Source organism: Camelina sativa, chromosome 14 (genome assembly GCF_000633955.1).
Source record: "Camelina sativa cultivar DH55 chromosome 14, Cs, whole genome shotgun sequence".
In the NCBI taxonomy this organism is placed as follows: Eukaryota; Viridiplantae; Streptophyta; class Magnoliopsida; order Brassicales; family Brassicaceae; genus Camelina; species Camelina sativa.
In genome coordinates this window covers 13,074,919-13,093,173 of record NC_025698.1, presented here as the reverse complement: position 1 = coordinate 13,093,173, position 18,255 = coordinate 13,074,919, and the positions used below count along the sequence as shown (strand labels likewise).

General features: G+C 33.7%; 2 protein-coding genes across 3 annotated transcripts; one reads left to right on the top strand and one right to left on the bottom strand.

The window, feature by feature from the left end:
- On the top strand, positions 5,070-5,888 carry LOC104741284. The gene has a single exon (XM_010462097.1). It carries the CDS (start codon positions 5,070-5,072, stop codon positions 5,886-5,888), a length of 819 nt encoding a protein of 272 aa, XP_010460399.1.
- LOC104741283 (transcription factor MEE8-like) lies at positions 6,937-7,994 on the bottom strand. 2 transcript variants are annotated; one of them, XM_010462095.2, is made up of 4 exons: positions 7,703-7,994; positions 7,546-7,614; positions 7,280-7,352; positions 6,937-7,200 (listed from the first exon to the last, which is right to left on the bottom strand). In XM_010462095.2, exons 1-4 carry the CDS (start codon positions 7,925-7,927, stop codon positions 7,175-7,177), a joined length of 393 nt encoding a protein of 130 aa, XP_010460397.1. In that variant the 5' UTR covers positions 7,928-7,994; the 3' UTR covers positions 6,937-7,174. The 2 variants fall into 2 exon arrangements, with proteins under 2 accessions (XP_010460397.1, XP_010460396.1); XM_010462094.2 differs by having other exon boundaries at positions 6,937-7,184; positions 7,703-7,993.

Here is an 18,255-nt window from a genome sequence, read left to right as displayed (position 1 = left end):
CGTCGGACTGTCATGGGGTTCCCCATCCCACAACAGTTCCAGCTGAGAAAGCTTAAGGAAGAGGAGGCAGGGGATTGTGAAAATCCCCTTTCTTCTTCACAATGCCTGGAATTATGGTGGTTGTCGAAGGGTTCTTTGGGTTCGATGGTCCTGCTTCATCTGTGTAAGTTCCCCTCAAGCTCTCTTGGTTCTGAGCCGATCTAGCTTTAGTGCCTTCCTTACTCAGGTTTGATTTGTTTGGTGTAGATTTCCTCTTGGGTGACTGGTGGACCAGACTTAAGTTTCGTTTGCTAGATTTTGTTCCTGCTAAGCGTAGAGGGCTGCGGTTTTCTGGCCTTTTTGCTGGAGGACGTCCTCGTCGTTTTTTGGATCCACCAACCGATGTGTCAGTAGTAGTTATGATATCCTCTGGAGTTGCAGTGCTCCTCAATGGGATTTGTGGAATGGGTGCTAACACCGGGGAGTTTCTAGCTGTGTGTTCAGCTGTTTAGATTATAGACGCCGATGTTTCATCCATTAAGCCTCTTGTTTCACCTTAAATGACTCTTTGTTTCCTGGCTAAGCTTTCAGTAGGGTCCGCACAGCTAGTGTATTGTATAGTTACTTCCTGAAGTTCTTCCATTACTTCCTCAGTGGACGAAATAGTCAGTTGCTGAGTTGGTGCAAACTCCAAAGTTGGGGTCCTTTCCAAAGGTGGTCTTCTTAATCTTGGTGTCTCTGATGACTCTGACCAGAGAAGTCCTCTTGGTGTGGACTTTTTTCTCCACTGGAGTTTTTGTGGTTAGTCTTTCGCATGGGCACCACTTCCTGATCTTGTTGGGTTTTTCCGATAAGGCTCAGTGAATCTAGGTGGGGATCTCCTAGGGATTGGGCTTCTGCGGTGGTAATCTCTAGAGAAAAAACCTTGAGCTAGCTTTTCTAGGAGCTACTTCATCTCTTCCTCTCTTGCCTAATGCACTGTCCATATGACTATGGAATCGAGCACGATGGTTACCACCATTTGATCTACTATTCGAGCTTGAGGTTCTTCTAACAAAAGAAAAGGTCCTAGGTTTAGTTGGGTGAGTTTCCACCATTGGGGCTCTGAAGTTATCTTCCGGCGTGTAGTAGTTCCTAGCCACAAGTGTAGGTTGTGCAGAGCGAGATGGTTGAGGTGAGTTCTTGTCTGCATTCCGGTGTTGGAGACCGGGGCATGTCTTTTCCTCATGGGTAAGTCGAAAACAGTAAGTGCAATGGTTTTTCAAATTTTTGTACTCCAGATGTACTTCAGCTTCACTCCCATTTGAGAATTCAACTAATGTGTCTTTTGTCAAAGGTTGGAGACCATTCAAGAGGACTTTAACTCTTGCATAAGCAGTAGTGATATCAAAAGCTAGCACTTCCCCAAGTTCATCTCCAATAGCCTAGAGCATCTCTGTTTTCCAAAAGTGTTTTGGTAGACCTTGGATCTCTACCCAAAAAGGAATCATCGAGGGAAAGGTCTCTGATATAACCGGTTCCCATTTCTGTAGAATGACCATCCATTGGTCGAAATGGTATGGCCTATTGTCTAACACTTTTTGCAGGTCTTCTTCAAACTCAAATTTGAACTGGAAGCAGCCCCTACCTAGGTCGGAACCAGTTGCTTTGCCTCTTAGGGTCCACCGGTTTGCCAGGAAAGGAAACAAAGCATATAGTCGCTGGACCGAGTGGTTTGTTAATCGGCCCATGAGGTTGAGGGAGTTTTCCTCGATGAGATCTGAGTTATCCATCTCTGGTGCTCGGATTATTTTCCTCGGGGGAGGTGAGTATCCTCTCTCTAAGCCTTTACCTTTTTGCAAGTACGAGAATCATTTATCCATGGTTTACTCTTTCAGACAAGGCAGCAACGTATGGGGTGGGATGTGAAATGGTAGAAAGGTTTCACAGGGGTTAAAAGGGTTAAAACAGGGTTGTTTTCTGTGTTTGAAAACAGGGAAGAAGAAAGGCAAAAGAAAGCACTAAGGGGTCTACACTATAAGGGGGATAAGAGAGCGTTACCACTATGGATATCGAGCAGCTGGGGGTAGATTGTCTTCTGGTGGGGATTCTGGAGCTTTGAGCGGCGGGGGACGTCGGAGGGGTTGCCAGAAGTCTCAACGGTCCATTGGTTTGAGACATAAAGGTGATGGACCGCTGGGTTTTACTCCTTTTGGGGCTAAAAAGTTGGTGAGATGCGGTTTTTCAAACACACCATACCTCTTTGGGCTTGCTTCGGGACTCGGGCCTAGGAGAAAAAGTCCACTAGAAATTTTTTTTTGGCTGGTTCCTTAATATGTATATTTCATGTGATTTTATTCTATTTCGTACTCAAATTATTGTTATGATTCGAGAAAAGTTCTAATGTCTCTGAAGCATTTTTCCTTTAGATCACGTAAATGATTTGCTCATTGCACAATTCATTTTTAAATGAAAATAGATGATTTAAGATCTCAGAAAAGGAACTGAAGTTTATGCAAAAATGTAAAGTAGTAGTCTGGACTGGTGGTTAGGTGGAGGAGAAAACCTCACGGAATGAACAAACAATCAAATAAAAAATTTAGTTACTCTTATTTTCTCCTTTAAGCTTTTTTCCTATTGCCATATTGAGTAAGCTGTAATAACATTTTCTGTTTTATCTCAACGAGTTTAAAAGGTTAATTACGGTATGGAGACACCATGAGCCTACGTGCATGTACACTATGACATATTCATAAAGTCAAAACAATGCAACTTAGCGTAAGATATATATCACACAACGGTATAATTGTGTTAGAAAATGATTTTTTGTGTTTAATATTTAATTATACATTATTTTGTTTATATATTATTCTAACTTAGATATTTGTTAAGATTACTACGGATAGGGAAACCTAAAGCTTAAAATAGATGATCAGATCTCTATTATATATATATATATCAAAAGAAGACATTAGAAGAAACAACGTTAGACGAGGTGATTTGTAATTGATTTTAGTTAACTTGTGATATGAGACTTAAATTTCAACTTTCGCTTATGTCTTTACCTAACAACTAAATAAAGATGATGAGGATTTGCCTTAAACAATGTCAAATGAATAAAATCACCAAAATGTAATCTTTATTTTATTTTATTTTTGGTTTAAAGCCACTGAATAGGCTTTGAAGTTTGAAGGATTCATATCATTTTTCATCTTTGTGTTGACAGGACAGAAAAGGTGCTTTTGATGTTAGGGGTTACCAACAATTAAAAGGGAAATAAACTACACATTATCTGAATCTGAGGATGAAAAATGTACAAAATTAAGAAATATAATATTTATTTTATATCTCCAAACTTCATATCTTTAATAAAAGATTACTCATGGGAAAAATTCAAAAACTCAGAAATGATGGTAGATCTCCGCTATTTCTATAACGCCACAACGGAAACAACGTCCAAACAAGTTATTAAGTGACATGTATTAATATGACTATATGAGTCTATCTTCTATAATTTTTAGTTGACAAATTACGTATTGACCCAACATAAAATACAAAGTCGTTGATCATTTGCCCATACAGCTTACATCAAACATGTTACTATTCTCGAAGTTGTTTAAATATTGATTGACCATTTTAATGTTAAATATCATTTCAATGTTTACAAATACATTGCATAAATCATATATTTTGTAAACACAAAATTCGCCAAGAATGTATTGCAATGTGGTTACATCGCAAAACAACATGTCCTAGAAGAGAATCAGTCTAAGCTTTTAAACATTTTGTTATTCAAAAAAGTAAACATGATTAATAAAAGCCAATATACATGAGAGTGTAGTTTAATTACTTAAGATACATACTCTTCCCCCAAAAATTAATATCATTTTAATCAATAAAAAAAATACCAATTAAGAAAACAAAATACAAAAAGATGAAAATCTAATAGTAAAAAAAATTGACAATAGAACAAATATGAAGATAAGCACGGGACAACTCCTAGTATATATATATCTGTACGTAGAAGAAGAATACTCTTAAATTGGCACCAAAATCAATTGATTTTCAGATTATAATCTCATAAAATATGGAGAGTTGTCTCAAAAGGGTTACCATCAAATCTCTCATGACTTAATATATATTTCTAGCACACTACTTGTTTGCAACCCTAAACTAAATTGGGATAATTAACATTACATTAGCCTTGATGGCACACTACAATGGGCTTTTGTTTTTAGATGCTCATTGATGAACCGTGTAGAGTGGATTTTTTTTTTTCTTTTCAAATCCTATTACAAATATTGATGAAATCAATCAAATCTAACTACGTGCAGCATCACATGAACTTATAATTTTAAAAATGAGAGAGGGAGACCAAAGGTACTTTATTATACTTTATCTCTCTCATTCTATGAACAAAGTGCTTGATTCTAGCGATTAACACAAAACAGTTAAACAGTTCTCCCATTGTTCTATCTAACAAGTAACAACTTAAAGAGAGAACCCCGTTTAACAAGTAGCCACATTATAGAACCATAATATTATTATTATCCCAAAAGAAACATATCTTGATGAACTGCTGAATTTATAGGCAAGTTGAACGATATCTTCTCCATTTTAAATCATAAATGATTAAAAAAAAAATGTTCTGAATTTTATGTACAATAGCCCTTCGTATATATATATATTGAACTAAAATTTATAATACTAATACGTATGTAAATGACGTATAAAATAATTTATACATATATATATGCCTACAAATAATATTAGTAGATTTGAAATATTTTCTATTTATTTGTATGTGCATATATATGATGTTAATAAATTGTATTTCATTGTTTACATGTATTATATTTTATATTTAATTATTATATCATAGATTTTTTTATTTCTTTTTTAATCTTATTATACAAAAATGAAAATATTATTTGCAGAATATATTTATGAGATATATTTTTGAAGCTCCATGATTATCAAGCTTATTAATTATTAAATATAAAATCGTTTTTTGAAGAAGATAATCTTTATATGTAATTCCAAACCAATCTGGGTGACGATAGAACTCAAAAACCAAATTTGTAAAGATTATCCAAATCGTTGCCACCGTCATGGAACCTCAAGCTCCGTCGTTAAATCCCAACCTCCGTCTGCTCTGTAGCTACGGTGGCCGTATAATGCCCCTCCCACCGGAAAAATCCCTCCACTACATCGGCGGAGAGACGCGGTTAGTCGTCGTTCCACGTGACATCTCCTTGATCGACTTCTTCAAGCTTCTCTCCGACAAGCTGCTCTTTAGTCGCTCCTTCTCTCTCAAGTACAAGCTCCCTGGCTGCGACCTCGACGCTCTCATCACCGTCTCCGACAATGATGATCTACAGAACATGATCGCCGAGTATGACTCCACTCGCTTCCGGGATATCCGTCTCTTCTTCTTCCCGTTAAATCACCCCGAGTCAACGCGACAGTCTGTGACGGTCAACCGGTTGCTAGGTCTCGAGTCACCGATCTTCACCTCTTCATCTTCCGTTCTTGCCAGCCCGATTTTCCCGCCAAGCTTTGGTCAGTCGCAGTTTGTCCATGGCGACAAGGTCCATGCAACAGTTGGGGAGGAGAATATTAGAAAGGATCACGAGGCGGCTCCTACAACCTCTGCCTCTATGTTGCTGCCGGAAAATACCGCAGCCGCTGATGGTAAAGGAGGAGTATCAGATAGAGAAACAGAGATAGTAGAAGTACGAGACCAGCCACGGCCAATCGTTCAAGAGCCTATGCACCCGCAGCAGCCAATGATGTTCTGCTATTTACCAGTCTGGCCGATGCAGCCACATATGGTTAACTATCCAGTTGCTGCTTATGCGTTGTCTCCGGCTACAGAGCATTCTTCTAGGTTAGATCCTGTGCCGGCGAATCCGGAAAACGCGACCTGAAAAGGAGTTTTCTTTTACGTCAAGGTATCTTTCAATCCTTTTGAGTTTGGAAATTATTTTTTTTGTTAAAGAATATAGCGTATGGAACACGTTAGGTCGATCTCTTCTAGACTGAAGTTGTTTGCACCTTGATCCCTTAAACAGGATCCGTTGTTATAGTATATGTGTAAGGCGTAAGTAGTCCTCTCTCAGCAAGGCTCGAATTTGAGATCAAAGGTTTCAACCGTTTTACAAGACCTTTCGATAACAACAAGAAACTATCTGCACTGGAATATGTAAAGTTTGGATTTTGATAAATTTGCTAACTACTTACGTAGGTTATTTTGGATGTAGATTTAGAAAGTGTTTTAGTATTTAACTATCACGTACGTCGTTATTCCATTATAGTTTTTAACACTGTAATGTCAAAGAAAAATAAATAAGTTACTAGTACTTTATTGCTGATCAGCAGATCAGGCCATGAATTTTTTCTTTTTTTTTGGTTTTATTTTTTTTATCTTTTTTTTTAGTTTTTGTATTTTATGCTGAAACTGAAGCTAAAAATTTTGTTTTATTTTTAAAAATAAGTAATTCTGAAGTTATATATTTTTTTTTCCTGTGTATGTACTTTTTTTCTTTCAGTTTATCACTGCCACTCTAAAGAAAATAAACATTGTCAATATAAAACTTTATTTTATATCCGATTCAATATTTTTGGCATATATGTAATGATTTATGTTAGCAATTCATACTAAAAAGAAGTTTCGAACAAAAATGCAGACTCGGTTTGTTACATCCAACCTTAAGGCTCACAATATTTTATTTCTAAAATAATTATAATTTTATAAGAAGTGGCCTCCCAAAGGACCCAAACGTCAGTAAAATTTCGCAAAACCTTGTTTTTTTTTTGTGTGTTAACTTTGTAATATTTTTATTCAAAACAAATAAAACAAATTGTAGTATTTTAATACTTTCACATGATCATAAACACATAAACTATATTGATATAAGACCTAAATTTTTCTATCCCAAATACTTATAAGATCAGATATGTAAAGATCACACACTATATTAGGCGAGATCCTTTATTAATTTCTGAACGCAATTTAAAGATGGTATCGTATTACAACAAAACACGTACCATTAAACCAAAGACATACAATACAACTTTATTCTAACAAACAAACACATAAAGAACAACATCTGAGATAATAAGAACAACATAATAGAAACTCTTCAAGAGTATCAAAACAGCGCCAGCTTGAGTAAACGGTCTCCAGTCTCACATCTTATTGTTTCGTACGTATTCATGTAATGCTGCAAATGAAGAGATCTTAACAACGAGAAAGATAAGCTTCAATGAAACTAATACAATTGACTATGGTCTATGGCCACATATATAAATTTCTTACCTATAAAAAGAATTGCAAGCTGCAAGTGCCTCACGTACTCGATAGTACAATCAAGGATGGCGTTCATATCCGTCTACAAATTTATAAGAAAATAGAATATAAAGAAAAACTATCATTTATCTGGAGTATTCATTTCATTTATTCATATTCTGAGATTTAAAAAAAAAAAAAAAAACTATCATCTCCCAATCGAAAAACATTAATCAATAAAAATAAAAAAATAAAAAAGAAAAACAAAATCAAATAAGGAGGCAGAGGTTGTGAACCTGTGGGCAATTCGGTGTTACTGCCTTAAGTTCTTCAAGTTTGGTTCTTATAAGTTCTCGCTTCATCTCCTAATTCAAAGAAGAAAAGAAAAAAATGAAGAAATCAAGAGTTTCTTGGGGAAGAAGCATCAATACCAAAACAATTATTATTCGTTACTTTAGCCAACAATTCATCAGGAGATTTGTCTGAAGATTTAGTCGTGCACTGTCTCTTAACTCGACTCTTCTTTCCGTCACTCTTTGACTCAGCTGGCCTCTTTTGCCTTGCATTTTCTTCACCTCCTTCGTTGTTGATCCTACGCACGTTACTATGGGCCTCGGGATCAGCCAGCGAGTTCACTCTCTCCAACCATAGCCGAAGAAACTCTTCATCGTTGTTCATTTCTTTTGATAGGTTTAAGTGATTATGTATTTGTAAGTTGGGTTAAGATGTTGAGTTTAACGCAGACACTTCAAGGGGTACTTATAGATAGAAGAGGATAGATATGTAAAGTACTCATGACGAGAAACAACAACGTTTGCCGCACAAAAGATACTCTTCGTCACTAAGTTACCAATTTTATTTAAATAAAATCATAAATTTTATAAGGTGGACATCTAAGGTACACAAATAAATAATCAAGAAATGCAATGTGTCCATTTGTTGACCTTTTGTCATAATTTTAAGAATAGAGATTTTGGATGCATGCTATATACAGACAAGATACGACACTGAGACCTTACGACATCACGTGGCTTTGTTACTCGTTTAGTCAGAACACCACACGCATGACGCATCAGGAGTTCTCTACGTTCAATACAAATTTTAAAAAATTGTCATAGTAAGATATAATCTACTGATGTCGATTTTAATATATACATTATATGAATGATTCAGAGAGAACCTTCGAGTTGCTAGGAGAGTTTGAATACTCTTTGCTCATGAGAGTGTCCGGATTTAGGAATCTTTCTAGAAATTAACTTTCTGGAATAAAAAAACACATACGAAAAAGAATGTAAAGAATTATCAGATAATAACGATGTGTTTCTCCTACACGTACCCCGGTTAGTTAATTTGTTCTCCAATCCGATTTTTCATAACAAAATTTTCCAAATATTTTAAAGCCTAATGCAAAACCTCAACATATATTTTACCTAAAACTAACCTTCAAGTAAACTATATCTGTATCATGTATGCATTGTAGGTTTGATTAAAAGACTTTGTCGACTCCATCTAAAAACGTTAATGATAAGACAACGATGCATACAGGGTGCTCCGTAAATTTTTTCGAATCTTTGGTCCGTCAATTTTTTCGCTATCCAAGGTGAACCGTTGACAAATACCACATTTGAAACGTAAATTTCTTCTTTCAAATGAAGTTGAATTTGTGATTTTGAGTTTTCACTTTTCAATCCCCACTAGACCACCATCCATTTAGTTCTTTTTCTTTTCTTTTAATTTTTTCTTTGTTAAAAGGTTTCATCCATTTAATATGACATTTGTTATTACTTGTGTAATAATTATAATCGGCTCTAGTGAGACCCTTCCCAGTAATTTTTGGTTCAAAATTATAGATCAAAACATGTATCAATAATGTAAGTTCGTTTAGTAAAACATCTGTTAGTTGTTTTCGTAAGTATATTTAAAGACAGCTGTAAAGAAGAAAAAACAATTCAGAAAAAGACCACGTTATTGCGTAACATATATGGAATGCGTAGTTTTGAAAACTCATTAGATGTTCTAAAGGGGTGCTCCACGGCAACGGCTAACTTCCCGACACAGACGCTCCTATTTTTCGCACGTGCAAAAGTCGGAGCCTACCATTGTCTTTCTCATATTTTGCTGCTCCATGCATGCATTCATCGATCTCTTTACTAGGGGCACACTCTAAAGTCTAAAGTGTTTTTACTGAAAAAGAAATAGCAATCAGATGATATTTTAAACGTTTTTACATTCTCTCGTAGTATTCTTTTGTGAAATCTATTTATTTTTTCTTTAAAAACAGAACAATTTTCACTTATTTATATATGTATCGTGTTGGTGGTATGGATGAATGGTATGCTAAGAAAGCAAAAGCATGTAACTCAGGTCCAGGCATGTCTGTTCAATGTATGATATCTCTTTTAGCAACACTTTTCTTCAATCCTATCGGAATTTCTATTACTTTTTTGGTGTCATTCATTTTCTTAAATTGTTTAGGAAATTATTTAATTGGTTTTTCTTTTCTTTTTTGAAGTATATAGTTTTCAATGTCTTCTAAAATGTAGGTTGGATATTTTTAATCTTTTTAGGATATTTGAAGTATATAGTTGATATCGTCGCCATGATCATCATCATCAGTCATAATTAAAGATTGTCTTAAAGCAGCTTATGTAAAACAATCTCGTACCTACAAAAACGCATTAAGCTATTATTACCGAGATTTATGAAATATAGCATTAAGTCATTCTTTCATCAACCGCTTATTCACCTTCGAAAAAAATTGATATTCGAATTGGGAAAAATGTCATTTAAACCATGAATTTTTGTTGACTAGTTTTTTTAAACATGAAGTTTCGTTGACTAAGCTAAAAAAGACATGACGTTAAATCTGATAATTGACCATCTAACAGACATTACTATGTCGTTAATCACTCTGCTACTGACAAAACGACGTCGTTTTCATGCAAGTTTTAATTCGAAAAATGTCATTTAAACCATGAACTTTTAAATATAGGCCATTAAAACCATGAACTTGTAAATATATATCATTTAAACCATAAATTTTCAAATTTATATCATTTAAACCATGAATAATGAAAATATAACATTAATTGATTTTGTATCATATACCATTTTCTTTTGGTGGATATCTCTAATGTAGATCCAGTATTAACAAATCTGAAGTTACTCATTTACATTACCCTCCTCCAGCTTGGTTGAGCAAACTCAAGAACTTCTGATTAATTTGTAACAAGAAACATTTAAATAGATTAACACTTGGGAAAAATTGATGTACTAATATTGGATTTTGGGTTAATAGGGAAAATGGTTTCAAAAGTTCAGTTGATTTGATCTTGCGGAAAACAGTCAGGACTGCAACTGTGGAACATCATCTGTAAGCCATGCACTTCGTACCACCATAATGGTCACAACCAGGGGCGGAGGCACGTTGAGTGTTGTGGGTGCAATTGACACCAATAAAATATTAAAATTATTTTAATTTATATCAAAATTTTAGATATATATCACCCAACCAATTGTGCTTGAATCCATTTTGAACCCATCAAACAATTAAATTAAATGGATGTTCAGATGGGTTAAATTAAAAACAATTTAATTAAATAGATGATGGGTTAACAGATGAAATTGTTTTTTACTTAAATGGATGTTCCAAAAAGAGTATACTCATAAAATGTACTTAATAAAATTTGAAAATGCTGTTCAAATTGTGTCAAATCTGAAAAATTGTGTCCATACGAGTTTGAGTTCATCTCAAAAGATTCGTTTCAATGATTTATTTTTCTACTCACAAATGCAACAAAATTGCGAAGATTAAAATACGTAGATTCTTCAATGTAATCAATATCATCATCATCATCACCGCACCTATTATACAATGTGGGTGCTCTTTGAAATACTTAGAAAAAGCACCTATTATACAATTTGAGTGCTCTCTAAAATACTTAGAAAATGGTGGCACCTATAATACAAATTGGGTGCTCCTTAAAATACTTAGAAAACAGTGCAACAAGATAAGTCAGGGTAATAGTAAATCTAATTTTGACCACCGATCGTCTAACCTTCTTCCTCACTATTGTTGTCACGGTTGTTAGTGTTGTTACCATTAATTCTGGACTGCCTAACATGTATCTCATGAGAAAGAATCAGGAAAAACCTAGATTCATGGTACATGAGTGATGCTTGGAGGCCACTCAACACATAAAAAATAGCAAGTGTCAGCGGTATAGGCTGACATATTCCAGTCCGACAGCTCGGATGAAGGAGATGAAAGTTGAAAACAACTCTGGACGGAGGCACTAGATAGCCTGAATCCATCAGCGAAGCACAATAACCTTATGCATCAAAAATAACCAAAATAAAAAAACTAATATCATTATTAACACATGCGCATATTATACATTACAAATTGCACTCAAGTATATATGTAACACTTACATCCTTGTATACACTAGAGAGAGTAGGATGAGAGTTAAATAAATCAAGGCTCCCACTTCGAACAAAATTAGCTTTATATCCAGATGTTATAGTCTAGTAGACTTTAAAACAAAACAATGCAAATCAAATTTACATATATACCACGGCAAAGTAATAACAGCGACATTGTGAACATGCCAACTCAAATACTTCAGGAATATGAAGAGGCTAATGTTCAAATTCCTTTAACAGATGAGAACAGAAAAAGGAAATCAAATAAATCAAGGAGTGTAATAGCGTATGGGAAAACTGTAAAAAAAAACATCAACTTACAAACTTGGAACAAAAAAATCATTAACTTTGAAAATGTCATTTAAATTCTAAAGTTTTGTTTGACTTTCGAATATAATAGTAAAATTTTGTTGACTTGGACATTTCAGACATATGCTTCGTTGAAAAAAAAAACCATTGCGCCACAATGACTTTTCAATATTATGGCAAACAAAACGTATATACACATATATATGTAATTAATTAAAAATATAAAATTAAATAATATTAAAGGTTTAAATACAATAATTACGATAAATTACAAAAATTAGAATTAAATATAAAATTAAAACAAATATAAAATACAAAAATTATTATTAAATAAAAAAATTAAGTGATATTATACTACCAATAAACAAAATACTAAGTAAGATTACATTCCGTAAATGCCAAAATATATATGTTATTGTTTCGAATGATTAATTTTTATATCTAATGATAATTTTGTAGTCAATAGTAATTTTTGTTTAATTTTGTTGATAATTATTATTATATTTAATTATAGTTTTTAAATTTCATATTTATTTTAGTTTAGTATTTAATCATAATTTTTGTATTTAAAATATTTGTTTTAGTTGTATATTTAATAATTTTTTTTTGTTTTAGCTCATAATTTTGTACTTAATAGTAATTGTTTTAGCTGTTTATATAATAACTATTTAGTATTTAAAGAATCAAATCAACTGTTAAGATTTTCTAATAGTTTTTAATTTTTAAACAATTGTGTATATATTTATAGGTTTTGTTTGCTACAGTATTGAGATGTTACCTTGCGCAACGGTCCAATACATCTCTCTAATCAATCTCTATATGATAGAATAGATCTTTCAGCAATACAAATCTTTGTGTATATATGATAGGGTACATTCCTTGTGAAATGCATGCGCAATGTCACACAGCTCTCACTAGGCTTCAGATCGGTACATAAGAGTATCACAGACTAAAGAGGTGTTACATACGCAAGCAGCTGCACTCCATAAACAAAACTTAATAAGGGGTTAAAGAGAGTGAAAAACAATTTCCCTGGATAGTGTCAAGATGTCGTCTGGTCCGACATTGTAATGTGCAAGTGACCTGTTGTCCTTTAACAACCCAACTTTTCCACTTAACTTCTGTTTGCTTGGTGGAATTCGGGTCTCCCCAGCTATTTTCTTCTTCAAAGTTGCCACGGTTTGCGATAGCGACTCCACTACGATGTCTTTGACATATACGTTTTCAACAAAAACCGTAACTGTAGAAAAACTCTGCAAACGTACGTATGTTACTGCTAATCAGATACAAGTCAATTAAGTCGATCGGAAGGGCAAAAAAAAAAAAAGGAAATGCAAGAGTCGGAAGAAAACATCACCGGATGTCGTGCAAGAAATTGGTCTTCTGGAACAAGGACTGACTCTGGTAGAGGTAGTGGTGGAAGAGGAGTCATTCCGGCTATACGTGAGGCATGTTGCGCCACATTGATTGAAAGGGGCAGATTCTCAATGTTAGGCTCCTCCATTGAAGGGGGTGGAAGCTGAACGTAAGGCTGAAGAAGAGCAAGCTGAGATCGCAGTGACGGCATACGTGGCGGCAGTTTTTTTAGATGAAAACTACATTCTTCGTCCGCCAGGGGAGAAAAACCACCCAGATAATTATACATACCCAATTCCTCGAGACGAGGAAGAAGACGGAAAAAAACCCTCAATAACAACGGGCATAGCAGGCAGGTCGTCGTCGTCTACGGATGGCTTTACTATACACGCATGCCAAACAACCTGCAGATCGAAATAATTAAACAAGCGATGACTTGGCTTCAAAAAGTCAAACAGAGGGTTCTTCGTCGTCGTATCCTCCTCTATTCTCTTATTCAAATCCAAGTAAAAACCGATACCATACCGAATTACAAACTGCGCAGTGAGATGAATAATATCAATCTCCTTCTGAGTGACCCCTTCAGGGAGTCTATACGTTAGTTCTTCAGGGAGTGTAAACGTGACCACAGGGAGTCTAAACTCGGGAGGTGCGCCTGGAGGGGGACCCCTGACTAGAGTAGGAGGAGTAGGAGGACCCTTAAGAAGATCGGGTGGTCCACACTCAGTCTCAGACTCAGGTTGAGTATCCTGAGCTCCTCCATCCTCCTGAGCACGGTATTCTCCATCCTGCCGCCGGATCTTGTTTTGAATCATTCTGCGACATTTTTTTTTTCTACAATTCAGAACCAAAAACACACTAAAATCAGATTCTGAGAAAAACATGAATTATCAAATCTTAAGAACAAAAAAAAAAAAAAAAAACCCAACAAACTATTAAATCTAACAGTTCAGGCGAAAGTACGTACTGAGAGATAAGAAAAAAAGATATCCACATGAAAAAAGAAAAGAAAAATATTTTCAAGGAACAGCCCTTACCTCAGCAACTCGACAAGGAACAGCCCCGCCGCGAGAAAACAGCCTTAACTTGACGCACACGATTTCAAAACCTAAAGCTTAGAGCACAAGATTCCAAAACCTAAAGCTTAGAGAAACCCTCCTTTTATATTTTACGAACGAAACTCGTGTTCTTCTTCCGGTTTCCAATGGGCCATTTACTAATTGGGCTTATATTTTCGATCCATAAATATGTGATAGACCACCACCGACTGAACTTGATAGAAAAAATAAAGCAATTTTTTTTTTCCTTTGACATCCTCTAGATACATGCAACTCCGCAAAGGAGATATATGATTCAAATAATGGCCACTTCTAATTAATCTTGGACACCATTAAAGCTGGCTGCTGGTACTGGTAATCATCAGTCTCTTTAATGAAACTTCACGCATGCATGGGTCTACTCTACTTTTGGAAACGCTTCTCTCGCCATAATATTGCCCACATACAACAACCCTTATCAAAATGATTCTTTGCTAATAAACCATCGCCAATCTGAAAGCCTCGTGTGATTCAAAATGATTTGACACTATATCTAATACAATTTTTCATAGCCGTCTAACAACAACAACAACAAATTAGATTTTCCATGCCATTAATAAGGGACTTTTCATGTTTAGACACGAAAGTTCTAACATACATTCACTGCCAACTGAGAAATTTCACCTTCTTCATTTAGGGTGTATTTGGATTCAAGATTTTGGAAGACTTTGTGAAATTTAGTAAATTTTTTATTTTAAAAGATTTGAGTGAGATTTTAAAGATATTTGGTGGAATTCTTAGATTTTTTATTTTATTTTAAATATATGCATATATATATATATATATTGTGATTTACTATTAAAAAAAAAACCTTGGGTAGATACTATAAATTAAATCTACAACTATTTAAATCCGGTCTTACGTCAATTACACTCACTTTGACTTTCAGCGTTATTGGAGCTTATCTACAGAGTGATAACTACGGAGCTTATCCAGCGATATATAAATTATAACATAGTCTCTAAACACAAGTGTTAATTAGATCATAGAAACAGCGTCACACTTTAGTGTGGTTAAAATTTCCATTAATTCATGATTAACTGTTTTGAACATATTAGAGAAAATTGTAAAGAAAAAAAGTCATAAACACGAGTAATATATTTTTGGGGTCCAACAAAAAAAAAAGAAAATCATAGCAAGAGCAAAGCAATGTTTTCAAAACCGGATCGGACCGGCGATCGAACCACGTTAACTCGCAAACTGGCAACATGTCCAGGTTGGGTTAATATCAAAACCCAAAAAAAACTGAACCAGTAAAAAACCATATCAACCCGCCAAAAAACCAAAAACCGGTGAACCATTAAACCAGATAAAACCGGGTTCTACTTTTTTTGTAAAATAAATGCAATTAATTTAATTAATTACTTTTTCTAGTTTTCTTCTTAGCAAATTAGCAATAGTAGGGTTTTTTTAGAGAATGGAGATTGAATGTTCTACACTCCTCTTATTAGTTTTAGATTTGAATTTCTAAAATATTTTACTAGTATTGGTTATACTTTGAGTTTGTTACACTTTGAGTTTATTACTTTTTAAGGTTTTTTAAAAATATTATAATTATTGAAGTATTTTATTTGGTATATACAATTATATTATAGTTATAATCATTGAAAAAAATAGAAAACATATTTATCTATTATTCATAAAAATATCATCAAAATCAATTGAATCCGGTTGACCTCGGTCGAACTATGTTGACTCATGATCCAGAAGCTTTTCCGGTTCAGTTACCGGTCCGGTTTTAAAAACATTGGAGCAAAGTGAGACAATGTAACGTAATATATGTGGAACGCCAAACGCGCAGTTTGGTAATGATGTTCTATGCGCTCCATGGCAACGGCTAAGTAACTTAACTTCCCCCCGACATACACCTACACGCTACTATTTTCGCACGTGCCAAAGTCGGAGCCTACCATTGTCTTTCTCTGGTCTAGCTACTTATATTTTGCTGCTCCAATCCATACATCCATCTCTTTTACTAGGACACACTTCTATAAAGTATTAAAAATAGTAATCAAATGATATTTAAGACATTTGACTACGTTCTTGTAGTATTCTTTTGTGTGCAATCTAATTTACAAAAGATTGAGAACATTGATTTTCACTTTTTAATTTTTATGTATGTATTGTACATGTTTTGTGGTATGGATGATTGGTATCTGAAAAAGCAAAACATAGGCATACAGTACAGGTCCATGGATGTATGTTCAATGTATATGATGTCTCCTTTAGCAACACTTTTCTTCAATCTTATCGGCTATCGGATTTGCTATTACTTTTTTGTTGGCATTCATGTTCTTGATTGTTTAGGAAATTTTAATTATTTTTTTGAAATAAGTTTCCAATTTCTGCTAGCACAAGCTAAGAAAAAATGAAACTTACTATTAAGAATCAGCTTTATAGTTCATCACCATACATACACTTCCATCTCCACATTTACACATACATAATACATTTTTATTACATATATACACACATATGAAATATCTACTGATTTTAAAGTTTATTATTAGTAGTGATATACGTTCGGAGTAGCTAGACAACTATAGACATAATGATCACATTTTTTTTTTAATGAATACTTGATGATACAAATGTGTGTGTTAACGGCTGAAAAAAATATATACAAAGAGAGGGGGACATAATAGTTCATAAAGGTATTTCCTTTATAGTTTATATAGAGAATGTGGGATAATCATGGAACCGTACTAATTAATCAGTCACTCTACTATTCTTCTCAATACCAAAATAAAATAAAAGAAGTAAGGCTTTTAACTTAAATTAAATTAGATGCTTTTTCTACTCCAGCTCACTACTGTCTACTGCAACTATTATTTCGAGTGAAGCATTAGTTCATTAATTTATTTTGTATAACTAGGTAACAACCCGCATATAGTGCGGTATAAAATAATTATTTAATATTTTTACTGTAATTTTTATTTACAAAATTTATTATTTTTATGGGTAATTGAAATATTTAAAATTCGATTGTGTAGTATATATGTATAAAAACTTTGTATAATAATTAAAATTTAATACGTGCGAGTTATTATAATATCAATCTTATATTATTATATCATATGACCAAAAGGTTCTTAAAATTCATTTAAAAGATTTAATGAAAATATAATTAAAGGATATAATTAAGTTAGAAAGATAATATAAAAAAAAATTAATTTTGGGTATTAATTGTATTTTTGGAAAAATACAATGGCAAATAAATGTAAATAATTTGTGAAATGACTTTAGTGCAGTAGTCAATGGTAAGTATTTAATGCACAAGGAACCATCACACTTGGGATCGAGTCCTACTCCCTACGAAAATAGGGATTTGGTTAATGGATCGGCTAGTTGTGATCAATGCTTGAGAAAAAAAATTTAAAAAACTGATGACAAATAAATAAAATAATGTTCTAAAATTCTGTAATAGTGATACCTCAGTTTTTTTGCCAAAATGTTCCTCTATTAATATATAGAAAATTTACTTAAACATTTGGTATGAAATTTTATTTCGTTCCTTACGGGAATACGAAAAAAAAAACAACACAGAGAAGTATAATAAAATTGTTTGAGCTAAGAAGTAGATAAAATTTGGCATAAGTAAGTTCACTTTCGTTATAAAGAAAATGCATGAATGTGTCTGCAAGAGCTTCTCTTTTGTACATTTGTCATCATTATTCTCAAGTTCTGTATATTTCCAAACATTTTTATTTCATTTAATACAACATTGATTTTAATTAACGTTACCAATTAATGAAAACAGATTCTTAATAATCAATTGAAAACAAAATAAATTGTTAATAACCAAAAAAAAAAAAAAAA